Source organism: Bos indicus x Bos taurus, chromosome 16, assembly GCF_003369695.1.
Source record: "Bos indicus x Bos taurus breed Angus x Brahman F1 hybrid chromosome 16, Bos_hybrid_MaternalHap_v2.0, whole genome shotgun sequence".
In the NCBI taxonomy this organism is placed as follows: domain Eukaryota; kingdom Metazoa; phylum Chordata; class Mammalia; order Artiodactyla; family Bovidae; genus Bos; species Bos indicus x Bos taurus.
The window spans coordinates 51,386,142-51,408,420 of NC_040091.1; the positions used below are offsets into that span (position 1 = coordinate 51,386,142).

At 55.5% G+C, this 22,279-nt stretch overlaps 1 protein-coding gene across 1 annotated transcript; it reads right to left on the reverse strand.

Moving 5' to 3' along the window:
* Positions 1-3,642: 3,642 nt before the first annotated feature.
* On the reverse strand, positions 3,643-21,694 carry EFHD2 (EF-hand domain family member D2). Its single transcript, XM_027565328.1, has 4 exons — positions 21,312-21,694; positions 8,120-8,267; positions 6,490-6,624; positions 3,643-5,298 (listed from the first exon to the last, which is right to left on the reverse strand). The coding sequence occupies exons 1-4, from the start codon at positions 21,620-21,622 to the stop codon at positions 5,167-5,169; spliced, it is 726 nt and encodes a 241-aa protein (XP_027421129.1). The 5' UTR covers positions 21,623-21,694; the 3' UTR covers positions 3,643-5,166.
* Between the last annotated feature and the right edge of the window lie 585 nt (positions 21,695-22,279).

Here is a 22,279-nt window from a genome sequence, read left to right on the forward strand (position 1 = left end):
CCTTGACCTCGGAGAGTTGGTTTACTTCATTTGCCTCGAGGCCTTACTTCTCTTTGTCTGCTTTGAACTCCTCCATGCGCTGTTTGGAAGTTGTTTTCTGAGCTGGGCCTACTGGTCATGTTGGGCATTATTCAACCATGCTCTTTCACTGGGAGCAACTGGGCAGAGGTGGGAGGTGCCTCTGGTGCACGATTAGTGTGCATGGCTAGTGTGCATGGCTAGTGCCAGCCCCTCCTGACCTGGTCCTGATGCAGGGAAAACCACTGGCCAGAGGACGCCATCACTCCAGGGGCTCAAAATGCCTAAAGTTCTGGTGGTGACACCTGGCTGGCTGACCTGGTCTTCTGACCACCAAGATGAAGAAACAGCCCCAGGAGGGCTGGTGAATATTTGCAGAGAGGTGCCCTGGGGAGTGGATTGCTGCGATTGGAAGGCAGAAGGCTTGGAGTTGGATTAACTTAAAGCTGTGCATCTTGCCTGCCCAGACTGTGAGGCACTGACTTAGTAGGTACACAGAAGCCATTCATTCCTTCATTCCTCCCGCACTAGCTGAGCAGCTCCTGTGTGTAGGCTCTGTGCTAGGGCTGGGGCCACAAAGAAGATAAGACCCTGTTCAGCTCCGCTGGAGCTCCCCGCTGGGCAAGGTGACAAATGTTTTTTTGAACATTCTGGGCCAAGGTCTGGGAGCCCTGAACGAGAGTGCATTAATCCTGGGCGGGGGGAGCTTGATGGGCGCAGGTGGGAAAGGGTCCCTTTTCTTCAGATTCCATATCCAAAATGAACTTGAGATTCAAAAAGATGCACGCAGCTCTATTTTCCCAGCAGGATTATTCACAGTAGGCAAAACATGGAAGCAGCCTAAATGTCCATTGACAGATGAAAGGATAAAGAAGACATATATGCAATGGAATACTACTCAACCATAAAAAAGAATGAAATAATGCTAATGCAGCACCATGGATGCAACTAAAGATGCTCACACTAAGTGAAGTAAGTAGAAAGACAAATACCCTGTGATATCACTTATATGTGGAATCTAAACTATGGCACCAACAAACCTATCTATTAAGGAGAAATAGACTCACAGACATAGAGAACAGACTTATGGCTGCCAAGGGGCGGGAGAGGGAAGCACTGGAACTTTGGGATTGGCAGATGTAAACTTTACATAGAGGATGGATAAACAATAAGGCCCTTCTGTTATAGCGCAGGGGGCTATATTCAGTCTCCTGTGATAAATCATAATGGAAAAGAAGATATAAAAAAGAATGCCTATATGTGTATAACTGAGTCTCCTTGTTGTACAGCAGAGATTGGCGCAACAATGTAAATCAACTATACTTTTTTTTTCCTTTTAAAAAAAATTAATTTATTTTTTATTGAAGGATAATTGCTTTACAGAATTTTGTTGTTTTCTGTCAAACCTCAACATGAATCAGCTATAGGTATACATATATCCCCTCCTTTTTGAACCTCCTTCCCATCTGCCTCCCTATCCCACCCCTCTAGGTTGATATAGAGCCCCAGTTTGAGTTTCCTGAGCCATACAGCATCAACTATACTTTGATAAAAAATTAAAATTAAAACTAACAACAACAACAAAAAAACCCCAAATGAACTTGAGGACTTGAGGCTATGAGGATGCTGTAATCCCACCTTATCCTGCTGACCCTTGTGTATTCCAGGGCCTGGAGTGGGGCCTTCCAGGATGAGGGCACTTAATGTCAGACAGCCACTCAGGGCCAGACTGTGCTGGAAAAACAACCAGGAGTGACTTGGCAGAGGCTGGGCTTGGGAGTGTGGGGAACGTTAGGAGAAGCGATGCCAAGGTTGGGAGTCAATGAGGATGCTGGTGAGAGCCTGAGAAACAGGGCAGGTGCCAGGATGGGGGCCCATTATTTTTAGTTGCTGGGACAGGACTCTCAGGTGGCAGCTGTTACATCCTGGGTGGGGCCCATTAAGCAGGCAGGCCTGGGGCTGACAGCATTTCTCCTCAAAACCAGGTGAAAGTAGGGAGTTGGGGGGCTGAGTGAGGGAGTCGGTGTTTGGTGCTGGGGCTGGGACTCGGTGGTGGGGAGGCTTACCGAGAGGCCAGGACATGGTTGGGGTTTGAGGAGCCATCTCCGTTCCCCACTCTTGGTCCCTTAATCCCTTCAGGACTCCTTATTCCTCTCGTGCCCCCTGCCCAGGCTGGGAGAGGGGGTTCTCATGGTGGCTGAGGCTAGGGCCCCTCCCAGCTGCATCTGATGGTGGAGGGCCTGGCGTGGGACCAGCAGCCCATGTATCTCACATTCTGTGGGCTCGAGGCCCATTTCCATTACCGGGCCACCTGGGCCAGGGCTCTGGGGCTTGAATGCCCTTGCCTGTCTGTATCCTCTCAGCTCTGAGACCATGTTGCTAGGATGTCAGGGCTTCTGATATTCTTCCCTTGGGAAGGCAATTGAGGACAATGCTTCACCCAACATGCAGTGTTAATGGCATCTCGGGCCACAGGTGGCACGTGGGGTGGCCTTTCTCAGGAAATAACACTTCAAGGACGAAGAAGCCTTCTCCAAGCAGGAAGCCAGAGGCATAGGGCATTAGGCTGCTGTAGTACCACCTACGTCCACCTGAGGGCAGCGATGTACAGCATCATCTCAAAATCCTGCCCGCCCCACCCTCACCACATTGTACCTGGGAAAGGGGACACCCTACCTCGAAACCAAAGGGAAGACCTTGAGACCTTAGCCCAGCCTCACATTGACCAGATGGGTAGACTGAGACCCAGGGGGAGCCTAATCTGTTCAAAGTCCTCTTATAGGGGGCACCCCAGCTTGTTCCTCCTCACCCCACCGTCCCAGTCTGTAATGGAGGAGGCTTGGAGTGTCTCTGAGTGTGAGGGAGTCTTGGCGGGGCTCCCGGGTGCATTAGTGCAGAATTCCTGTGGCCTTGGTGCCACTCCTGGGGCATATCCTCGAGTGAACTTGGCAGGCAGGGTGGGTAGATGGGTAGGGACATGGGCTGTGGACTGAATGAGCTGGAGCTGCTCCATTTGCCTGTGTCTCTTGAAAACTTTCTGGGTCTGTTCTTATCTGAGAAAGACCGCCCCACTGCCATGGGCTGACTGTGAGGATTAAATGAGTTGATACGCTGACTTCTCTGGTGGTCTGGTGGCTAAGACTCCATGCATCCAGTGCAGGAGTCTTGGGTTTGATCCCTGGTCAGGGAAATAAATCCCCCATGATGCAACTAAGCGCTCGCATGCCACAAGTAAAGACTCCGAGTGTGGCAACTAAGACCTAGCGCAGCCAAACAAATAAGCAGATTTTCCTTTTAAAAAAGAGCTTAGACGAGTCCCTGGGGACAGCACGTGAGCATCAAACTCACCTTCTCCCCTTAGGAAGAAGTCCTGCGTCCCCTCTTCTCCCTGGCTTCTGACATGGGAGCCACCTGAGCAAATGCTGCCCCCATACCCAGGTGACCTCGCCCTGTCCACTCCTTTCCCAGCCCCTCCCTTTTCCCACCCCAAGAAGAACCACACACACATAAGAATATAGAATTTTATCTTATTTAGTTAAAAAAAATAATCGTACCACCAAATGAAGAAGTAGTTTTTTTTTTTTTTTGGTGAGATGCAAGGAGAGAAAAAAAAAAAAGCAATAAGCCCAAAGAAAGAGAACTTTTTATATTCATCTGTATAAACATATCCGCTAAGGCAAACGCAATCCAGGGCCAAGGCTGCTGCATGGGGGTCGGTACCTCCTAATTCCTGCAGATTCTAAGGCCAAAAAAATAAAACCTCTGCAAGTCCAACACAAGTTGTGTGGACTCTTGGGGCATCTTACTAAAATAAAGAATTATCAAGTTTAAAAAGCAGTGACGCTGTCACAACACACACGGAAAGTTGCATAACTGTGGCCTCGGCGGCCATTCACTTGTTTGGACTGGGGGACGGGCACAGCTTCACGACACAGCAACGGACACAGACACGCACACACACGGACACGCACACGTGTGAGCGCACATGGGGAGCCGCGTAGGGCCTGGCTGGTGGCACAGGCTTGGCCACGGCCCATCTGGGGAGGGGCACGGGGCAGGGGGGCTGGGGTCCCCGTGCACCCTCAGGGGGTGGGTGTGATGGGACAGGTTCCCGTCGCTGGTGCCAAGGCGGTGAACGTCATTCGGGGAAGGATGGCGTGAAAGAGCCCAGCCAGGCCCCCTGCTCCCAACCACCTGGTCTGTGCAAACCATTTAAAGCACTTCTTGGACACCTCCTGGAGAATGGAGGCGTGCTGGTTTCCTTCCCCATGAAGGGGCCAAGCCCTCCTCCCTGCCCCCTCTTCTCCCGGGACCCTCTGGCTGCTGTGGGCCAGTGTGGGGTGAGAGGGTGACCAGGGAGTGGTGTTTCTGCCCCCAGAGCCTTCCCGGCCCATGATCCATGGCATGGCCGGCAGAGTGTGGGCCCGTGAGGTAGATTGGCAGAGATGCCCCCTCACCCTGCCTGGCTGGGGCCCAGAGGGCTGGGGTTTCCATGTCAGCTGGGGGGCAGGGGGGTGGGCGGGTGGGCCAGGGCCTTGGGTCCCTTGGCCAGGATAGAAGCGCCCCCCCTTGATTCCAGCAGAGAGAGGAGGCAGGGCTGCAGGAACAGGTGCTGGGCGTGGGGAGCCGGGTGCCACCGATCAGCTCTATGGGGCTGCGATTCTTGCCATCTGTCGTTCGCCCAGTCTAGGGAGGGGCCCCAGGGCCGTGGGGGCGGTGCAGCCTGTAGGTGAAGGGCAGCTGGCCTCTGGGGTGGGGACGAGGTGGACGGGGGAGGCGCAGGAAGGAGACGAGTGTGCTCTAGGGCACACTCTAGGAGTGCTCTAGGGCAGCCTCCCAGCAGGGTGCGCCCTAGAGCCGGGAGCAGGCGCGGCTGGGGCAGGCAGCGGGGCAGCCAGGAGGCGAAGGAGCAGGACTGGCCGGGCAGCTGGTGTCGCGGCCTCAGGAACAGCAGAGGGAGCGGGGAGAGGCTGGGCCGCTCTGGGAGACCCCGTCCACCGGCTTGTTCACAGACATCTGTAGCTTTTTAGCATGGTCCCTTCGGGCAGAGCCGAGGATCAAGCTGGGCCTCCGGTCTGCCCACCCTTGCCACCCTCGCGGGCCGGACCGGGCGCCAGGGCCGGGGCCACATGGTGGGGTGCAGCCTCGCTACTTGAAGGTGGACTGCAGCTCCTTGAAGGCCGCTTTCCGCTGCTTCATCTCCTCCGCCTGCTTCTTCCTCTCCTCCTGCTCTGCCTTGATCTCCTCCTCGAAGCGGCTGGACACGTTCATGGCCTGGACCTGGGATGGGGTCGGGTGGGAGTCGGGTGGTCAGGACCGGAGGCGGTCTCTCTGGGGTCTCTTGTAGTTCTGCTGTGCCCTCCATCCCACCCCAACCAATGCTCTGCCTCCCACCATCCAGACCCTCAGCTCGGCACCTCAGTCACCTCTCTGAGCCTCAGTTCTTCCATTTAGAGCCTGGTAGTGATTTAGTCGCCAAGTTGTGTCTGACTCGTGACTCCATAGGCTATAGCCTGCCAGGCTTCTCTGTCCATGGCACTTCTCAGGCAAGAATACTGGAGTGGGTTGCCATTTTCTCCTCCAGGGAATCTTCCCCATCCAGGGGTTGAACCTGGGTCTCCTGCACTGCAGGCAGACTCTTTACCAACTGAGCTACCAGGGAAGCCCATATTTAGAGCCTGGTGATTAATAACTCTGACCTCATAGGTACATGGAGAGGATTAAAAGAAATAAGATACATTCAGTGGCTGTTGCAGACTGTGGGTCCTGTAACTGAGAGCTTCTGATGTATCTATTCTTATCCTGTTCCTGTCCTGGGAAGTCCAACTGAACCCGGAAACATCCCATCAATTCTAGAAGCCCAGAAGGAGGTGGGAAGAGGCCTTTAGAAAGAATGTTCTTAGCTAACATGAAGATGGGGAGAAGCTAGAACAGGCAGGAGCCCCAGGGCCCTGGCAAGACAGGATCCAGGAACCATACTTGTCCCCCTCCTCCTGAACCTGTGCCATGCCTGGAGTTGGCCTCTGGGGGCCATCACACTCCCTCCAGGCTGGGCTGGCAGGGCTAGTATCTCTGAGAGGCCCTGGGAACCAGTGCTGTGTTTCCGGGCCTGCTCTGCTGTTTCTTGGTCCCACCTTTTAAAGCCCAGTCCTTTGTGGGTAGTGGCTCTGTGTGCCAGGGCAGGGGCATCTCAAAGTGGTCCTTGTTCCCTCTTCAAGAATACACACCCCTCACCCATCCCTGGGGGAGAGAAGGGGGAAGCTGGAAAGGATCACAAGCTGGATGGGAGGGGACAGAAGCCAGGAACAACGTGGGCCCTGATAGGCATCAGTTCCCCATCTCTTGCCTGCGGCCTCAGCAGGGACAGGAAGGGGACATGCTGATCCTTCTGCTAACTGAGGGTCCTGGTGGATCCCAGCCACCCCCATCCTCAAGTGGGGTCAGGGCACCCCACAGCCCCCCATTCCTTACCTTGGCCTCAAAGAAGCTCTTGGCCCCCTTGACACCCTCGGTGGACACGTCGATCTCAGAGAGGCGGGCCAGCACGTGCAGCCCGCTGTCCTCCTGCAGCTCCCCGGCTGCTGCCTTGCGGAAAATCAGGAGGAACTGTGGCAGGGAGAACAGAACACTGACATCATCAGGGAGAGAGTGGGAGGGGCCAGAGCCTGCCCACCCCCGGGCCTGCTACAGGCCTCCCTGGGAAGAGAGGTGCTCTCGGGCCTGGGAGCCAGAGGCCTGGGCTCTCCACTCTCCATGCTCTGTGTTCCTGAACAGGCTGCTGGGCCCCTCCTCTCTGGGCCTCAGTTGCCCATCTGTAAAATGGGAGGATAGGTGACCTATCTCCTATCCACCCCAGGATTGGGGCTCCTGCAGGCTGCTCTGCCCATGCTCAGCTCCCAGCAAAAGCCTCAACTTATCTCTTACCTTTGTCTCCACTGTTCTCCAAACCAGTCCACCTTAAATCCCACTTACTGAGCCCTGAAGGTACATGATTATGCCCATTTTACAGAAAGAGTGAGGCTCAGCACTGGAAAGTCATGGAGGAGGACTTGAACCCAGGTCCTGAGTCCATACCATCATCGTGTGCTGCCTGCACCGTCCTCCCTGGGCCTCGGCTCCCCCAGGCGCCTGGGCCACCTTTCTCTTGCTTGCCTCCTCTATGCTTCCTGCTAGCTCTCCAGGGCCCACCTGAGACCTGACCCTCCAGAGGCCACAGCTGGCATTTAACCCTGTGCTGCCCAGGAGGCCAGTGCCATTGCTATCTGGCTTGGAGCCTCGGTTTCCTCCTCCAGCAAGCAGGTTCGCTCATGGCTCCCATCTCAGAGTGAGGCTGAGTGAGAGCTGGAGTGTGAAGTCACCTGGCCCAGCGCCTGCTCCTCTTGGACCTGCAGGGTGAGTCCCTCCTCCATCTGCCCCCTCTTCTCCTCAGTCACAGCATCCTATCGTTTCACTCTCTGTGCATCTCCCCCTCTGCATGCCAGGACCCCTGGAGCACAGGGTCTTTCTCTGTACTCCCAGAGCCCACACGGGGTCAGGGATACGGGACTTCCCTGATAGTACAGTGGATGGGGAGTCTGCCTGCCAAAGCGGGGGACATGGATTCGATCCCTGGTCCAGGCGGTGGGGCAAACTAAGCCTGTGGGCCACAACTCCTGAGTATGCGCTCTAGAGCCCATGAGCCGCAACCACTGAGTCTGTGTGCTACAACCACCGAGGCTCGTGCACCTGGAGCCCATGCTCTGCAACAGGAGAAGCCACTGCAACAAAAAGCCTGAGCACTGCAACCAGAGAGTAGCTCTCTGCAAGTGAAGAAAAGCTCGTGCAGCAGTGAAAACCCAACACAGACATAAATAAAAATCAATCAATCAATAAAATAAGTGCTCACTACATGAAGGGATGGATGGACCTTCTTCTCACTTAGGCATCTCAGAATCTCCCTGGGGACCTGCTCTACGATCTGCTGAAACCTCATTCAGCCAACAATCAGCCATTCAACAGTGGCTGTTCAAGGACAAGTAGCTCAGTGACAAAGCGGGGGTGAGTCTCTCCCCACCACCAAGCCCCCAGCAGTGTTGCCCGCCACGGGGAGGAGGAAGCTCACCTCCCGGAAGCTGAGCTTGCTGTCAAAATCCTCATCCACCTCCTTGATCATATTTTTCAGGCCCAGGTGGGTCTGGGGGGCTCCAAGTTTCTCCATCATGAGCTTTAGCTCCATCAGGTCAATGAATCCATCCCGGCCGGCATCGTACCTGTGGGTGCAAAGAGAGGCCTTAGGACATCCTGACACTTGTTCCTCACCAGCCAGAGCAGTGATAAGCCAGAGTGCAAGGAGCCTAGGACCTCAAAAGTCACCTCTTAGCGAGGAACTCAGCCAAGGCTGATTTGTGGCCCAGTGACTGCTTGGTTACCTCTGATGATGGGGAGCTCACCACGTGGCCTGGCAGCCTCTTACATGTTGAGCAGTGCCAACTTTTGGCCAAACCTGCTACACAGGGAAGCTGAAACCACAGCCCATATCTACTGAATGAGACATGACAAGCATGTAGGAAGAATTCACAATATCATATGGGGTATGGACTGGGAGTGTGGGCCCTGATGTAAGAACTCACTGACCATCCTTAGGCACCTCCACAGGCCCTCGAGGGACATCTTGGCTCCATATCTCCCCCTCTCCCTGTCCCCACCCAGGAGGGAGGCAGAAGGAACCACACTAAGGGTAGGGGCCAGAGCTCACAGGAGGGAGGGGAGTTTTCTGGAATGTGGCCTGGGGTGTGTTCAGGGAACAACTTGCACAGGGTGCCTGCAGAGGGGTACAGTGGTGGCTGGAAAGGCCTGGAACAATGATTAGGTGATGACTGTGTCTCTGCCCTGCACATTCCGGGTCTCTTTTTTCTACCACTCATGGCCTGGCAGAGAGACAGACAGGGTGAGGGGCAGAGTCTAAATAGCTTGCTTGACCGGCTTCCTTGTGGTAAGAGATTGGGTCAGAGCTGCCCTCTGGCCCATCCCCTGGTGGGGGAGGTGCTTGCTGCTGGTGCTGGGAGCACACAGCCTGGTGGATGTGGGCGCTGTTCCCACAGCCCAGCCAGGCCCTCTTATCAGGCCAACCAAGCAACTGCTCTGATTGCCTCTGGTGGGTGGGGGAGGGTCATCTCAGTGTTGGCCAAGTGGGCCTCCTGAGCCTAAAGACCCTTGTGCAGTTCCTCAAGGCCTCAAGATGGCTGGGTGACAGTGCTGGTGACATTAATATGACACAGAGGGGCTGAGTTCCAGAAACTTTCTACAGACTTGGATTTCCTACATAAACACTCATCTCGTTTCTGTCCCCTCTTCAAGGGCTCCCCAATTCCCTTCCCCTATCTCCAGGTATACTTCATACAACTATGGAAATCTGATAGCAACCAGCTTTTGAAATCTTATCTTTGTGCTGGGAAATTTACCTACTTCATTTTTCTTAATCCTCTTCATTTAAAACGAAGGCTCAGAGAGGTGAAGTGAGCTGCCCAAGGTCACACAGCAGTAGAGGAAGGAGCTGGGCTTCTATCCCACGTCTGGAGGGCTCACAGACTTGCCCATTTGCTGGGCCCAGCCCCCCTCCACACGTCCTGGGGCTGCCAGCAGAACAGAGGAGCGCTGAGTGGAGCATTTGTGCGAGGGGTATAAATAGTTCACGAGCAAGTGAGTCAGTGGTTGGAAGTGACGCAGCACAGGGAAGACAGGTCTCTGGGAACCCTGCAGGGAACACAGGGTCCTGAGGCCTCTTCCCCCACCATGGAGAAAGGAGGCTGGAGTTCGGGCAGTGGCCACAGCCAAGGTGGAAGCAGATAACAGAGAGGATGCAGTGGAGGATTGTGGGACTTGAGAAGGTCAGGAAGACCAACGATCCTGTGGTCCAGACTCCACTTAGAGCTGGAGGGACCCTGTGGGGGGCACAGTGGAGCCCCTCATCTTCCATCTTTGGAGTCTGTTTGCCAGTTGGTAACAGGCAGGGTGGCTGCTCCTTGAGCCTTACTGACCGGTACTGGAGCGGCCCTGGAGCAACCCAGGAGGAGAGCAGCCCAATGACAGAGGAGTCAGTCTTTCCAGGGTCAGTCATACGGATGCCCCTCCTCAGTGTCCCTGAGGAAAACAAAGGCCCAGCCTCTTTCTGAACTTGGGCTCCAGTGACGTTCGGCGATGACATGTCAGGGCTGGAGCAGATGGCCTGGGTTCTAGGAGACTGTGCCAGTGAACCTCCCACCGAGGCCAAGAACCCCTGGTATGATGGTGACCCTTTCGTAGGGTCACTGTGGGGACTGAAGGGGTTCATACGTGACAAGCACTTAGCACAGCTCTGGCTCCAGAAACGGCAGCTACCAGCACTATCATGAGACTTAGTTACTTTTATGAAGCTCCTACTATGTGCCAGGCAGTTTCTCTCCACACCTCTATGCTCAGCAATCCTGGGGGGTCAGTTATGGCCCCACGTGACTGATTAGAGAACAGGGACTATAAACGTCTGGGCACTGGCCAGGGGTCCAGCCCCCCATCCCTGCGCTTCCCACACTTGACTCTCTCCACCGCCCCACTAGCCTCTCCTGAGTCTCAGCTCTATTTATTGCTCAAGGGTTTCTCCTGCAGCCAGGGGTGGCTCAGTTTCAGAGGAAGTGCAGATAAAGTGTCCACACTTGGACAGAAACGAGGGCTCTGGATCTCGGTCTCTGGCAGCTCCCAGGCCTGTCTGGGCTGCAGCTCAAACCGCGGCCTGAACCGCTGTCTGCGTCAATCAAGCATCAATCAATTACCAGGTCTGGGCTCCCGCCCCCAGGGGGACAGTGCTGGCCGCAGTGCCGGAGGATCAGCCACCAAGGGGAGGTGACAGAGAGCAGGGAGAAGCAGGTGCTGGAGTGGGAAGTGGGGCCCCAGAGGTGGTAACACTGGACCCCCTCCCCCCTCGGGGGAGTGGACCTCCACCATGTGCCCTGGGCTCTGGGTCACTGGATCAGCTAGATTCTTCCTGGGTAAACCCTGGAGGTTTGTGCTCACAGCACCTCTGCTGAGACTGACCCGAGTCCAAGCCCCAGCTCTGCCATCTGCGGGCTAGGTGACCCTGTTCAAGTCACATGACCCCAGGCACCTCAATTTCCCCATTCACACCATGGAGATCAGACCCATCTCAGGCTCAAGGCAAGGGTTAAGAGAGGGTCCACAAAAATTCTGAGCACAGAGGCTGGCCCACAATAAGTACTTAATTAATACACACTAATTACAGTACCACTGCTGAATTATTATTATTGTTAACATCTATCATTAGGGTTTGAGAGTAAAGGAGATTATGGGTATATAAAACGGGCTTTCCAGGTGTTGCAGTTAGTAAGGAACTTGCCTGCCAATGCAAGAGACGTGGGTTCAATCCCTGGGTTGGGAAAATCCCCTGGAACAGGAAATGGCAACCCACTCCAGTATTCTTATCTGGAAAATCCCATGGACAGAGGCGCCTGCCGGGTGACTGTCCATGGTGTCACAAAGAGTTGGACATGACTAAGCCCATACTGAAGCTGAAGCTCCAATACTATGGCCACCTGATGTGAAGAGCCGATTCATTAGAAAAGACCCTGACGCTCGGAAAGATTGAAGGTAGGAGGAGAAGGGGACGACAGAGGAGATGGCTGGATGGCATCACCGACTCAATGGACATGAATTTGAGCAAGCTCTGGGAGATGGTAAAGGGCAGGGAAGCCTGGCGTGCTGCCGTCCATGGGGCCGCGAAGAGATGAACACGACTGAGCGACTGAACAAAACAAAGCCCACACACGTACGCACACAAGGATATAAAACACCTAATACGTAATATGTGCCTAAAACCTGCTAACTTGATTATAATAACTCTATTGAGAACTTTTAATGTGCCAGATACTAGTTAAGTACTTTGTATATATAATATAAAAATAGTGATAATAATAATAGTGGTAAAAAATACAATTTCTTCCCCAGTCCTGATTGTGTATGGCTGGGAGGAAATGCTTGCTGTAGACTGGCCTGGAGGTAGGGGGTGGACAAGATGAATGAGGGATCCCATGAGCACCTCCTCTGAAGGTCCAACTACTTCTATCCCCAACCTCCATTAGGCTGGATTCAGAGACCCTGCCACTTGGGGAGGTGGAGAGATATAATCTTTTGCTCTCTCACTGGGCAGAGAGAGAGAGAAGCCCCAGTCCTGGGTCACCCTCTGGTTCCTCCTCTGACAGAGAAGGAAGTGAGAAAGGGGGAGATGGTCACTGTGCCACCAGCAGGAGGATGCCTGGCAACCCAGGAGAGAATGGTGTTAGTAGGATGCTGGGAAACAGGCATATCCCTGGCTGGGGAGACCCTCTCTTCCAACAGCCCTTGCCTTGAGCTGGAGCTGAGGCTACAGGTAGCTCAGAGGATCCAGGCAAAGACTGTACACAAGATCCGTCTGGATGCCTGGTCTACTCGCTTCATGTCATGTAGGGAAATTGGGGCCCAGAGTGGGTAGCAAGCAGCCCAGAGTCACACAGCTAGAGATCAGCAAGATTCCAAAAGCTGTAAACTTTGCTCCCTTCCTACCAGCCTGCTTCCCTCTTCTTTGTGGTCCCGTAAGAGGTCCTGAATTCTCAAGCCTGCTGTAAGAGGTCCTGAATTCTCAAGCCTGCAGGGCTGGGGGAGGCTGGGCCGAGAGCAGAGGCTTGGGACCTGCCTGGGAGGACCAATTCCATCCGGCGGGACTGACAACAAAGCTCCTGGGCTGGGAGCTCAGCACTTTTCTCCAGCACTGGACGAGGCTGCTGCATCTGGCACTGTGCCCACATTCCTACTCCCCTCCCCCTGAACAGTTCTCAACAGGGAGGGCTCAGCTGCTGCCGCCCCGGATGCTGGTGAGAAAATCCCCTCCCATCTGTCCTTGAAAGTGGAGCAGCGGCCACCACCCGGGCAGACTTTGCCCCTTTGGGCTGCAGGGCCCCCTTGGCGATTGCTCCTCCTCTCCTGGTTCTGATAACCCGGAGTTCTGGGGCTGAGCAGCAGCCGGCCCTGACAGTGTGCAGGGCCTGCCCCTATTTCATAACAATATTATCATTAGTGGCTCCTCTTGGCTGAGCACGTGCTATGTGGCAGGCACTACCCCAAGTGCTTTGTGTCAGATCCTCTCAAGAACTTGGTGCTGCTGCTGCTAAGTCACTTCAGTCATATCTGACTCTGTGTGACCCCATAGACGGCAGCCCACCAGGCTCTGCCGTCCCTGGGATTCTCCACTGGAGTGGGTTGCCATTTCCTTCAAAGAACTTGGTGAAGCAGGCATAAACATCTCCATACTACAGACGAGTAGACTGAGGCTCAGGGAGGAAGTGACTTGGCCAAGATCATAGCTAACAAGGACATACCTAACTATCAGAACCCTGGCCTGAGGAAAAACATGTGCTTTTAACTACTATGCTGTGTTCTCATGCCTACAGACCCTGTAACAAAGAAACTCAGGTTGGGAGGGATACTGGAGGCCACCTCATTGAGCACTCGTGAGGGTCAGATCCCCTAATGCAGCTTTCCTGCTTGAATACCTCTGAGGACGGGAAGCTCACTGCTTCACTAAAACAGCCCATTTTGGCTTTGTAACTCTCTATTAGAAAGTTGCTCTTTCTAATATGACCCTCCCCATTGGCCAGCTGTGCTGTACAGTCTGATGGCAGAGTGAGGAGCCATCAGAGTCACTGCACAGGGGGAGAGGGGCAATGGTTTGGGAGCACAGGGGACCCCAATTCTCTCCCTTCTGGTTCCCATCCCATCCCAGGCCTTTGCTGGTGGTCTCTCTGCCCATGGGGGTTGCCAGGAGGACAGACAGCTGGAGAGAGTGGTGTTTAGGGACCACTGAGCCCCCAGGCCCACCTGACTTTGGCCCCAGTATTCACAGACCTGGTCTTCCCCCATCCTGTCTGGGGAGGCCTCAGTGGCTCCAAGGCCTGTACTCTTTGTCCTGAAATGGGAAGGTAGGAAAGTTCTAGACACCAGGGAAATTCTGGCCTTGCTACTTGTCACAGTTGGGTTGGCCCGGCACGCCTCCTGGTACAGGTAGACACCCACAGGCTCAGTGATGACAGTTCGGTAGTGCCCATCCGTTCCTACACTCCCCCACCTCCAGACTGCCTGACTCGGGCGGGGAAAGCCCAGTCACTCACCACTTCCTCCAGCCCTATCTTTAGAGTCTGACACTCGATCTGTTGCCCTGTGTCAGCGAAGGAGAGGGTGTGTGAGCGTGTATGGGTGAATGTGTGGCCAGGCTGGGGCTGATGCTTCCCCTATGGCTTCCCAGGGAGTCCACGGATCAAGTGGGTGCCCCCCCTTGGCTGATGGCAACCTGCTGGGGACTGTCAGGGCTCAGGACACCCTAAACTCGGGTTTAAGCATCTCTCACTGAGCCCCACCCTGGGAGGGCAGCTCCCTCCACTGGTAGCAATAGCAGTGGGTCTCCCCACAGCCTGCTCTTAATAATAATTATTATTATAACAGTGATTGCAAAGGACATATACCGAATGTCTAATATAATCCAGTGTTTATTACTTAACTTAATCTTCCCTCTTGTTATTGCCTCACTCCCTAGACTCAGGAACGGGGCAGGGAGACGGCTATGGGGTGGCCCAGTGCTTCTTAAACCTTAAAGTGCATACCTGGTGAGTCTTACTAAAATGCAGACTCTGATCCAGTAGGCCTGGGGTGGAGCCTGAGCATCTGGATTTCTAACAAGCTGATGAGGAGATGCTCCCAATAGGGTCCCATGGGAGCAAAAGACTTGGAGTCAGAAGGATCAAATTTAAATCCTGTCTGCTCCTCAGTCATAGAAACCTGAGACTCAGTCTTCTTATCTGTGAAATGGGTGATGACCATCTTACAGGATGTTGAGAAAGAATTAAACAAGAGGTAAAGTTCCTGGAATGGAGCAGCCCCAGAGGTCCTCTCTCTCCACACAGCTCAGGAGTCCCCAGGCCTGGCTCTGTCTGGCTGCACCTTTCTGGCCTAGAATCCTTCTCTAGAGTCCTAAAAAAGCGGAAATCAGCCAAGGAGAAGACTGCTGGGCAGACAGAGGGACCTCAGCTGCTGGAGGGCGTGGGGTTGGCTTTGCAAGGTCTGGTCTCCTAGAGCTGAAGCTAGGCCCTGAACCCAGAGGCACAGACAGAAGGCAGGAAGGCGCAAACCAAAAGGGAACCGAAAGTCCCCGGGGGTTGGGAGAGGAGAGGTGACTCAGAATCACAAGGGAAGTAGAAGAGCAGAGGACAGGCCCGAGGCCAGAAAATCCTCCCTCCCCAGAAAGCCAGGCTCCCGGCTGCTGTAGGTGCAGGACCCAACCTCTGAACCCCCAGAGGGTTGCACCACACCCCCCCCCCCCCCCCCCCCGCCCTGCCCCGTCCCCCAGCCACAAACACCGCCCTCATTTGGCCTTGGGAGCTCCCTGTAGGCAGACCTGGTTCTAATCCTGCCCTGGCCACTTATTATAAGCTTGGGCCTTGCTTTTCTCATCTGGCAAATGGGGAGAATGACAGCACCCACCTCACTGGGCTGGTCTGAGGATTCAATTCAGTTCCTGAAATAATACACCGGGCCTCATGGGCCTGGTGGCTGCATTTAACAAGGAGAGGGCATGGAGGCAGGCGGCTGGCTATGAAGGGCTGACATCATGGCATTCTTCAAGAGAACTTTAAGTACTCCTCGTAGAAATAAAGAAATGGAACCCGACCTTTCCAGCCCTGGGGGTCCAGCCTCTCTCACTCCCAAAGACCCCTCTATGCCATTGCTCTTCATGAGACTGTAAGCTTCTTGAGGGCAGAAATTTTATTTTTCCCTTAATTCTCTGGAACTTGCGTACAGAAACTTAACAAAATATGATCAAAGGAGTGAACCCTACATTTTAAAAATATGTCACCTATGTTTTTAGTAGCCCACCAGCCAGACATGATGGTGGACTCTTTACAAAGGCACAGGAGTTTTTTTTTTGACTACACTATGCAGCTTCCAGGATCTTGGTTCCTGGGCCAGGGACTGAAACCAGGCCCTTGGCGGTGAAAGTGCAGAGTCCTAACCACTGGACCACCAGGGAGTTCCCCAGGACTTTCTCAACTTAATCCTCAGGACTTTCCCAGGCAGGTTCTTTAGCCCCATCGGAAATAGACTCTGAGAAACGGAGTACCCACCCGCTGGGCAATGGCACACGGGAGCCAACTAGAGCCCTAGTTTTGTGTCATCCCCGGGCTGCTGGGTGCTCTTCCCTTTTTTCTGCCACCTGCCTTCCAAGTAATTAAGTGATAATGAATTTGATTCCCCATTTTTGTTATTTCCCAAAGCCATATGTAGCTGTCAATCAAAGCTTCTGTTCTGCAGGAGGGAAAGAAGGTTCTCATGCTGAGGCCGGTCACTCGGGCCCAAAGCAAGAGGGCTGTTGCCAGCCTGGCAGGCCGGGCAGCTCCGTGGGGGGTAAGTGGAGGCATCCAGTGGCTTTTTGGAGCCATCTCTGCCTCAGCCACCTCGCCAGGGCTGGGATGGTAGTGACAGGAACTTGGTGAGGACTTATTCTATGCCAAGCCCTGGATTAAACACTTCATAACAACTCTGGGAGGTGAGGGCTATTGTTCTCCCTGTTCTAGCGTGAGGAAGTGAGGCTCAGAAGGGTTTACTGTGTCTTGCCCCAGGGCTCACAGCTGGGATTCCAACCCAGGGTAAGTAAGTAAGTAAGTAGGTGAAATCGCTCAGTCGTGTCTGACTCTTGCGACCCCTATCCCCTGGTAGGACTGTAGCCTACCAGGCTCCTCTGTCCATGGGATTTTCCAGGCAAGAGTACTGGAGTGGGTTGCCATTTCCTTCTCCAGGGGATTTTCCTGACTCAGGGATCGAACCCGGGTCGCCCGCATTGCAGGCAGATGCTTTATCCTCTGAGGCAGGGTAGCACACTCCAAAGGCCCAGCCATTAACCACTGCACCAGACAGTCTACCAGAAAGGACAAGGGGCTGTGCTGGGGGGCAGGGGGGCGGTGCTGTGAGCTGCAAAAGCCTGAGGAGATACCAGGGAGGTGGAGCAGGTGGAGGGGAGGGAAGGGTGGGAAGAAGAGAGGGGCACCGGCTGTTCTGACGCAAGGGGTCATGAGACGAAATGGCTGGGGACAGGGCTGGGCCAGGCAGGGAACTAGGGCATCTTCCTCGGATTCCACAGCAGGTTAAGAATTACATGGCTGCCTCCCTCTCTGGCAGGTCTCAGCTTACAAACCCCCACAGAGCCCCAGGCAACAGCCCCAGGCTGTTGCCAGCCCAGAAGTGGCTGCCTTGAGGCCCTCTGGGGCCACACCCCTGCCCCTTGCCTGGAGGTCTCCAGCATTAGTCACTCAGTCTGACTCTTTGCTACCCTAGACCCTATGGACTGTAGCCCTCCTCTGTCCATGGAATTCTCCAGGCAAGAATATTGGAGTGGGTTGCCCTTTCCTTCTGCAGGGAGGCCTTCTTCCCAACCCAGGCAGGACCCTAAATGAATGAGCAGACAGAGGAGGGGAGAGGGTGGAGTTAGAGGTGATGGGAGGAACCTGAGGGAGCAAGGGGAGGACGGACTGAGAGTCAGGTGCCTCCAGGTGCCTGGCACTGTGCCAGAGCTCGTGTGCATCACCTGCCTGCAGCCCCCCCCCCCCCACCCCAGAAGCAGGGACCACTGTCCCCAAATGTACAGATAAGGATGCTCTGGTTCAGTCGTTGAAAATCTCCCCATGAAAGTCACTACACCTTCCTGGGCCTCAGTTTTCTCTTCTGTAAAATGGGGAGAAGGGTTGATGACAACCCCCCAAGGTCTCTCCCAGATGGAAACTACCAGGAGTGTAAGGTCAGTGATAGTAGAGAGCATGGCCATCTTCCCTCTGCCCCCTTTCTTCTCCCTCCATCTCCACCCTGAGGAAGAATCTGCTGATGACCACTGAATGGATGAACTGGAGGACCCCAGAAGGCAGTTCTGTCATCCAGACAGCTCAGGATTGCTCAGACATAAGGAGGTCACTGCTGAATCATCTTTGAGAATCATCTGTCATTGTGCTCCTTTTACAGATGGGAAGACTGAGGCCAGAGGAAGGGCGGGCATACTAGGTAATTCCATAGCAAAGCCCTGCTTCCTATCTCCTGACCTTCAAGGCAAGTCCAGCTCCCAATTCCTTCTGCCCTCTCCCGTCTCTTGCACTCTGATCTGGGGGACGGTTTCCCAGGAGGCCTGGGCTCCCCTCCCCTCTGCCATGGAGGCTGCAGATCAGGGTGGAAGTCTCTCGGCAAAGCCCTGGCTGTGATCCTCCAGCCCTGCTTGGACCCAGGAGGCTGCAGCCCCTCTTGGATGGCAGAAGCAGAACGGGGGTTTTGTCTTCCATGAGAGCCTGTCTGTTGGCTGTTCACAGCTGGGACTCGGCTGGGCTGGGCTCCGCTGGCACAGTGAAGCCTTGTTTCCTTGAATACAAAATCTGCCGCCTTCCCTCCTCGCCAGGGCCCCCCGGCGGGCGGTACTTCCTTCCCTAGAAGTCCAGCTCCCTGGCCCCTTCCTGCCCTCCTACCCCATCCCTGCCAAGCAGCACCCCATCAAGCAGCAGTGGTGCCAAGATGGGGCTCCAGGGGTTCATCTCCGCTCAATTTTCACCAAAGTATCCCTCGTCAAACTCATACCAAAAACAGCCTCCATAAAACAGTGAGCTTGCTCTGCAAATGCAGGTTCACGATCACTCCCCAAGCCACGTGCTCCTTCTAAACAAGCTGCAGCTTCCCATTTAGTGAAGGTGTTAGTCACTCAGTCATGTCCGACTCTTTGTGACCCCACTGACTGTAGCCCACCAGGCTCCTCTGTTTATGGGATTCTCCAGGCAAGAATATTGGAGGGAGTTGCTGGGCCCTTCTCCAGGGGATCTTCCCGACCCAGGGATCAAACCCAAGTCTCCTGCATTGCAGGCAGATTCTTTACTGTCTGAGCCATCAGGGAAGCAATCCCAAGTCCCTGCTTATTTGGCATGTCTGGGTTCTCCAAACTGTTCCTTCTTTTTATTTTTCGTGGGGGTAGAAGGGATGTCATGGAAGCCCAAGAGTAGGAGGTGGTGGGTCCATGTGGGGGAAAATCAGCCATGAATATGGAAGGGGGTGCTGGGTGATCGTCCCCTTGTGGAGGCAGACATCTGTGATGGGAAACCCAGGAGGGAAGAACATGAATTCTGGAGTCATAGACCTGGGTTTAGAGCCTGACTCCATCATTTTCTAGCTGTGTGTTCTTGGCAAGTTACTTCACTTCTCTGTGCCCAGACTGCCCAACTGCGCCACAGTGGTGATGACAGTTCTGTGTCATGGGGTGCTGGGAGGAATGGAGGAGCTCCTTAGTCCTTGGGCACTGTGAATATAGGGATCAAGCAGCTGAATAATCTCTCCTATACTTCCCTGTGGGGGGTGGGAGGGGTTCAGCAGAGTCTACAAGGAAGTTGCCCTCTATTGGGTCTGGAATCCTGGAACTCCTGCGCTTCTGATAAGGCCAGTTTTGATCAGGAAAAAAACTTGAGAAGAACTCCTAAACCAAGACCCTGGAGGCAAAGGAGCAGGCTCCTCAGGGACCGTGCAGAGGCCTGGGGTGGGGTTAAGGACTCAGTTCTGCCCCAGGCTTACCCTCGGAAAAAATTATGGGGTTCCCAGCCATTCAGATCTGAGAACCAAAAAACCTCTTCCCTACAATAAGGGTCAAATGCAGAAGCAGCAGCCGCAGTAAGCAGTTAAGAAGTGGGAAAGAGCCTTTCTCAAGCTGGGGGGTTGCAAAACACCCTGGGCTTCCTGCTTGCCGCTGGGTCACACTGCCCCAGCCTGCCTCCACCTCCTGCCCCAGCCAAGGTGGCTGCCAGACCTCCTGACTTCCTCACCTGAGACTTGACCTCAGGACGGGTCTACCTTTTTGGATCCATTTCCAGACCTATTCCAGATCACACCCCCCAAGGCTGTTTTGCCTGCCAGGGGCAGGGGCCATGGGCAACAGGAGGTGGGTGGGGAAGAGTATCAAAGTGAGGGGGGTTGAGCACCTTCACGGCCCCCACCCCCACTAGCCCCCTCACTGCTGGGGGGCAGAGCATCTGATTATCTCAGTCCCAAGAGGGTGAACCCAGGGGTGGACCCGAAGGGCATCAGGAAGTTTGTCTCTCCAGTCACTTAAGAGATTTAAAGTTTTTTTCTTGGGGGAAGGGTAAGTCCATAGGTCTGAAAGTACCTGTCCAACCTGCTGAGGCCATGGGGTGTGGAAAAAGGGATGGAGGAAGGGCTGAGGTGAGAGCCACCAGCCAAGTCAGATAGGAGGTGACCCTCTGCGGGGAGGGCAGGGGGCACGCAGTGAAGGAAGAGGGGAAAGGAGAGATGGGGCCTTCTGACAGAAAGCCAGTGACTGCAAAGCTTCAGGGCGTAGTGGGTGGTGAGGGCAAGAGGAGGGAGCTGCTGTCTGGAGAGGGAGGAGGGGGACAGTCCTGACGGGACTATTGGTGGTGGGGTTTGTACAGACCTGCGGAGTAGAGGGCAGGGAGGAAGGGGTCCCTCCCTAGGGAGATCAACCTGAGGGTCAAGGGTAGGGGTCCTGGCTAAAGGAGTGGATGGGGGTAGAGCTGAGAGGGACTGAAGGGTCTCTAACACAGTTTGCTGGTAGATGCTGAATAAGTGCAGGGAAAGTGGGGGAGGGGTCTCGGCCCAGAACCCACATTGAGGGAGATGTAAGATAAGCGGAAGAAATGAAAAAACCCCAGCCAGTGAAAGGAACGGTCACCTTTGTTGAGGCGCTAGAGGGTGGGGTGGGTGTTTCTGACCCGCGTTTGGGGTGGGGGTTGGTTGGGAATTCAAGTAGCTGAGGAGGAGGAGGAGGCAGAGGCCACGGGGCCCCCAGTCTGGTGGTGCGCGGGTGTGGAGAAGCATCGCTAACAAGACAGGGGTCCTAGGCCAGAGATCCGAGCTCTCCAGACCCACGCGAATGGTAGCAGTGGGGGCTCGCGCTTCTCTAGAAAGAGCCGCGGGGTCCCCCACTCCGTATGCGGGCGGGTAGGGTACCGGGGGCAGCGTCACCGTGAGAAGGGGTCGCGTGCCAGGGACCGCGGGTCCCCAGACCCATAAGCGTGGTGGGGAGGAGGTCCCGAAGCCTCGTGACTATCTGGAAGGGATCTGGGGTCCTCGCCCCTGATGTGTCGGGGATCGGGGAGATCGGCTGGCCGCATGGGTCCCGAGACCGCGCGGGGTCTCAGGAGCCGAGGCCGGCTCGCGGGGTGGGTGGGGAACAGGGTCGAGCGGGCACTCACTCCTTGAACATCTTCTCCATGTCCTTGATCTGCTTCCTGGAGAACTCCTTGAACTCAGTGTAAGGGTTGAAGACGCGGCGGCTGGGTGACTGGGGCTCGCCGATGCCCTGGTTGAGGTCGGCGCGCCGCAGCAGCTTGGCGCTCAGCTCTTCGTCCGCGCTGCCCAGCGCCTCGGCCGTCTCGTCGGGCGCTCCCGCCGCCGCCGCCGCCGCCGCCCCGTTCAGCCCGGGCTGCTCCGGGGCCTCGCCGCCGCCCTCGCCCTCCATCTGCAGCCGCCGGCTTAGCTTGCTGGCCAGCTCGTCCGTGGCCATGGTGGCCCGCGCGGCGCTCGCCTTGGCCCGGCGTCTGCTCGTCGCGCGCCCGCACCGCCTCTGGCCGCGCTCTTCCTCTTCCTGACACTCCCCACCGCCAGGCACCGCCCCTGAAGGTGGGACTTACGCCCCTCGCGGGGCCCGCCCGCTCCCGCCCCTGATCCCTGCCCAGCGCAGCCCGCGCCTGCTCCGGCTCGGTCGCAGCGGCTCAAGTGTGCCGGGAGTGCCGGGCCCGCCACCGTACCCCGCCCCCCCGCGTCAGGTTGGGGGAAGCCGTGGAAACCCATCCCCCGCTCTCCGTCCTCACTGTGCCAACTGAGCGGGAGAGGTCCGGCGATCGAGGCGGGAAGGAAGTGGGGGGTCCTTCCCTGCAGTTTGGGCGTGGGTCTGGGGCTCAGAGGGGCGCCGCCCCCAACCCCTTCTCTGGAATCCCCACGCCGTGAGGTCGTAATCTCGTGTTGGCGTGACACCTTGTCGGTTGCCATGGAGACCACTCGATGTTACACACTGGCGCTCTCCATGAGGGTTGCGAGGCTAATGAAGAAGGTGGACCCCGTGTGCAGGATACCCTGTGTAAATGTACCCGCAGGTGGAGCCGCCGCATCTTTTGGAAAGGGAAAGACCAGCAGCTGCGAGGGAGATGGCGCTGGGCCTCAG

Bases quoted from the DNA above. Each gene is read 5' to 3' on its own strand.
- EFHD2 (XM_027565328.1), bottom strand. From the start codon at position 21,622: ATGGCCACGGACGAGCTGGCCAGCAAGCTAAGCCGGCGGCTGCAGATG. The intron at 8,268-21,311 runs GTGAGTGCCCGC...TTGCACCCACAG, and splicing joins ATGGAGAAGATGTTCAAGGA to GTACGATGCCGGCCGGGATG. The intron at 6,625-8,119 runs GTGAGCTTCCTC...TCCCTGCCACAG, and splicing joins GCAAGCTCAGCTTCCGGGAG to TTCCTCCTGATTTTCCGCAA.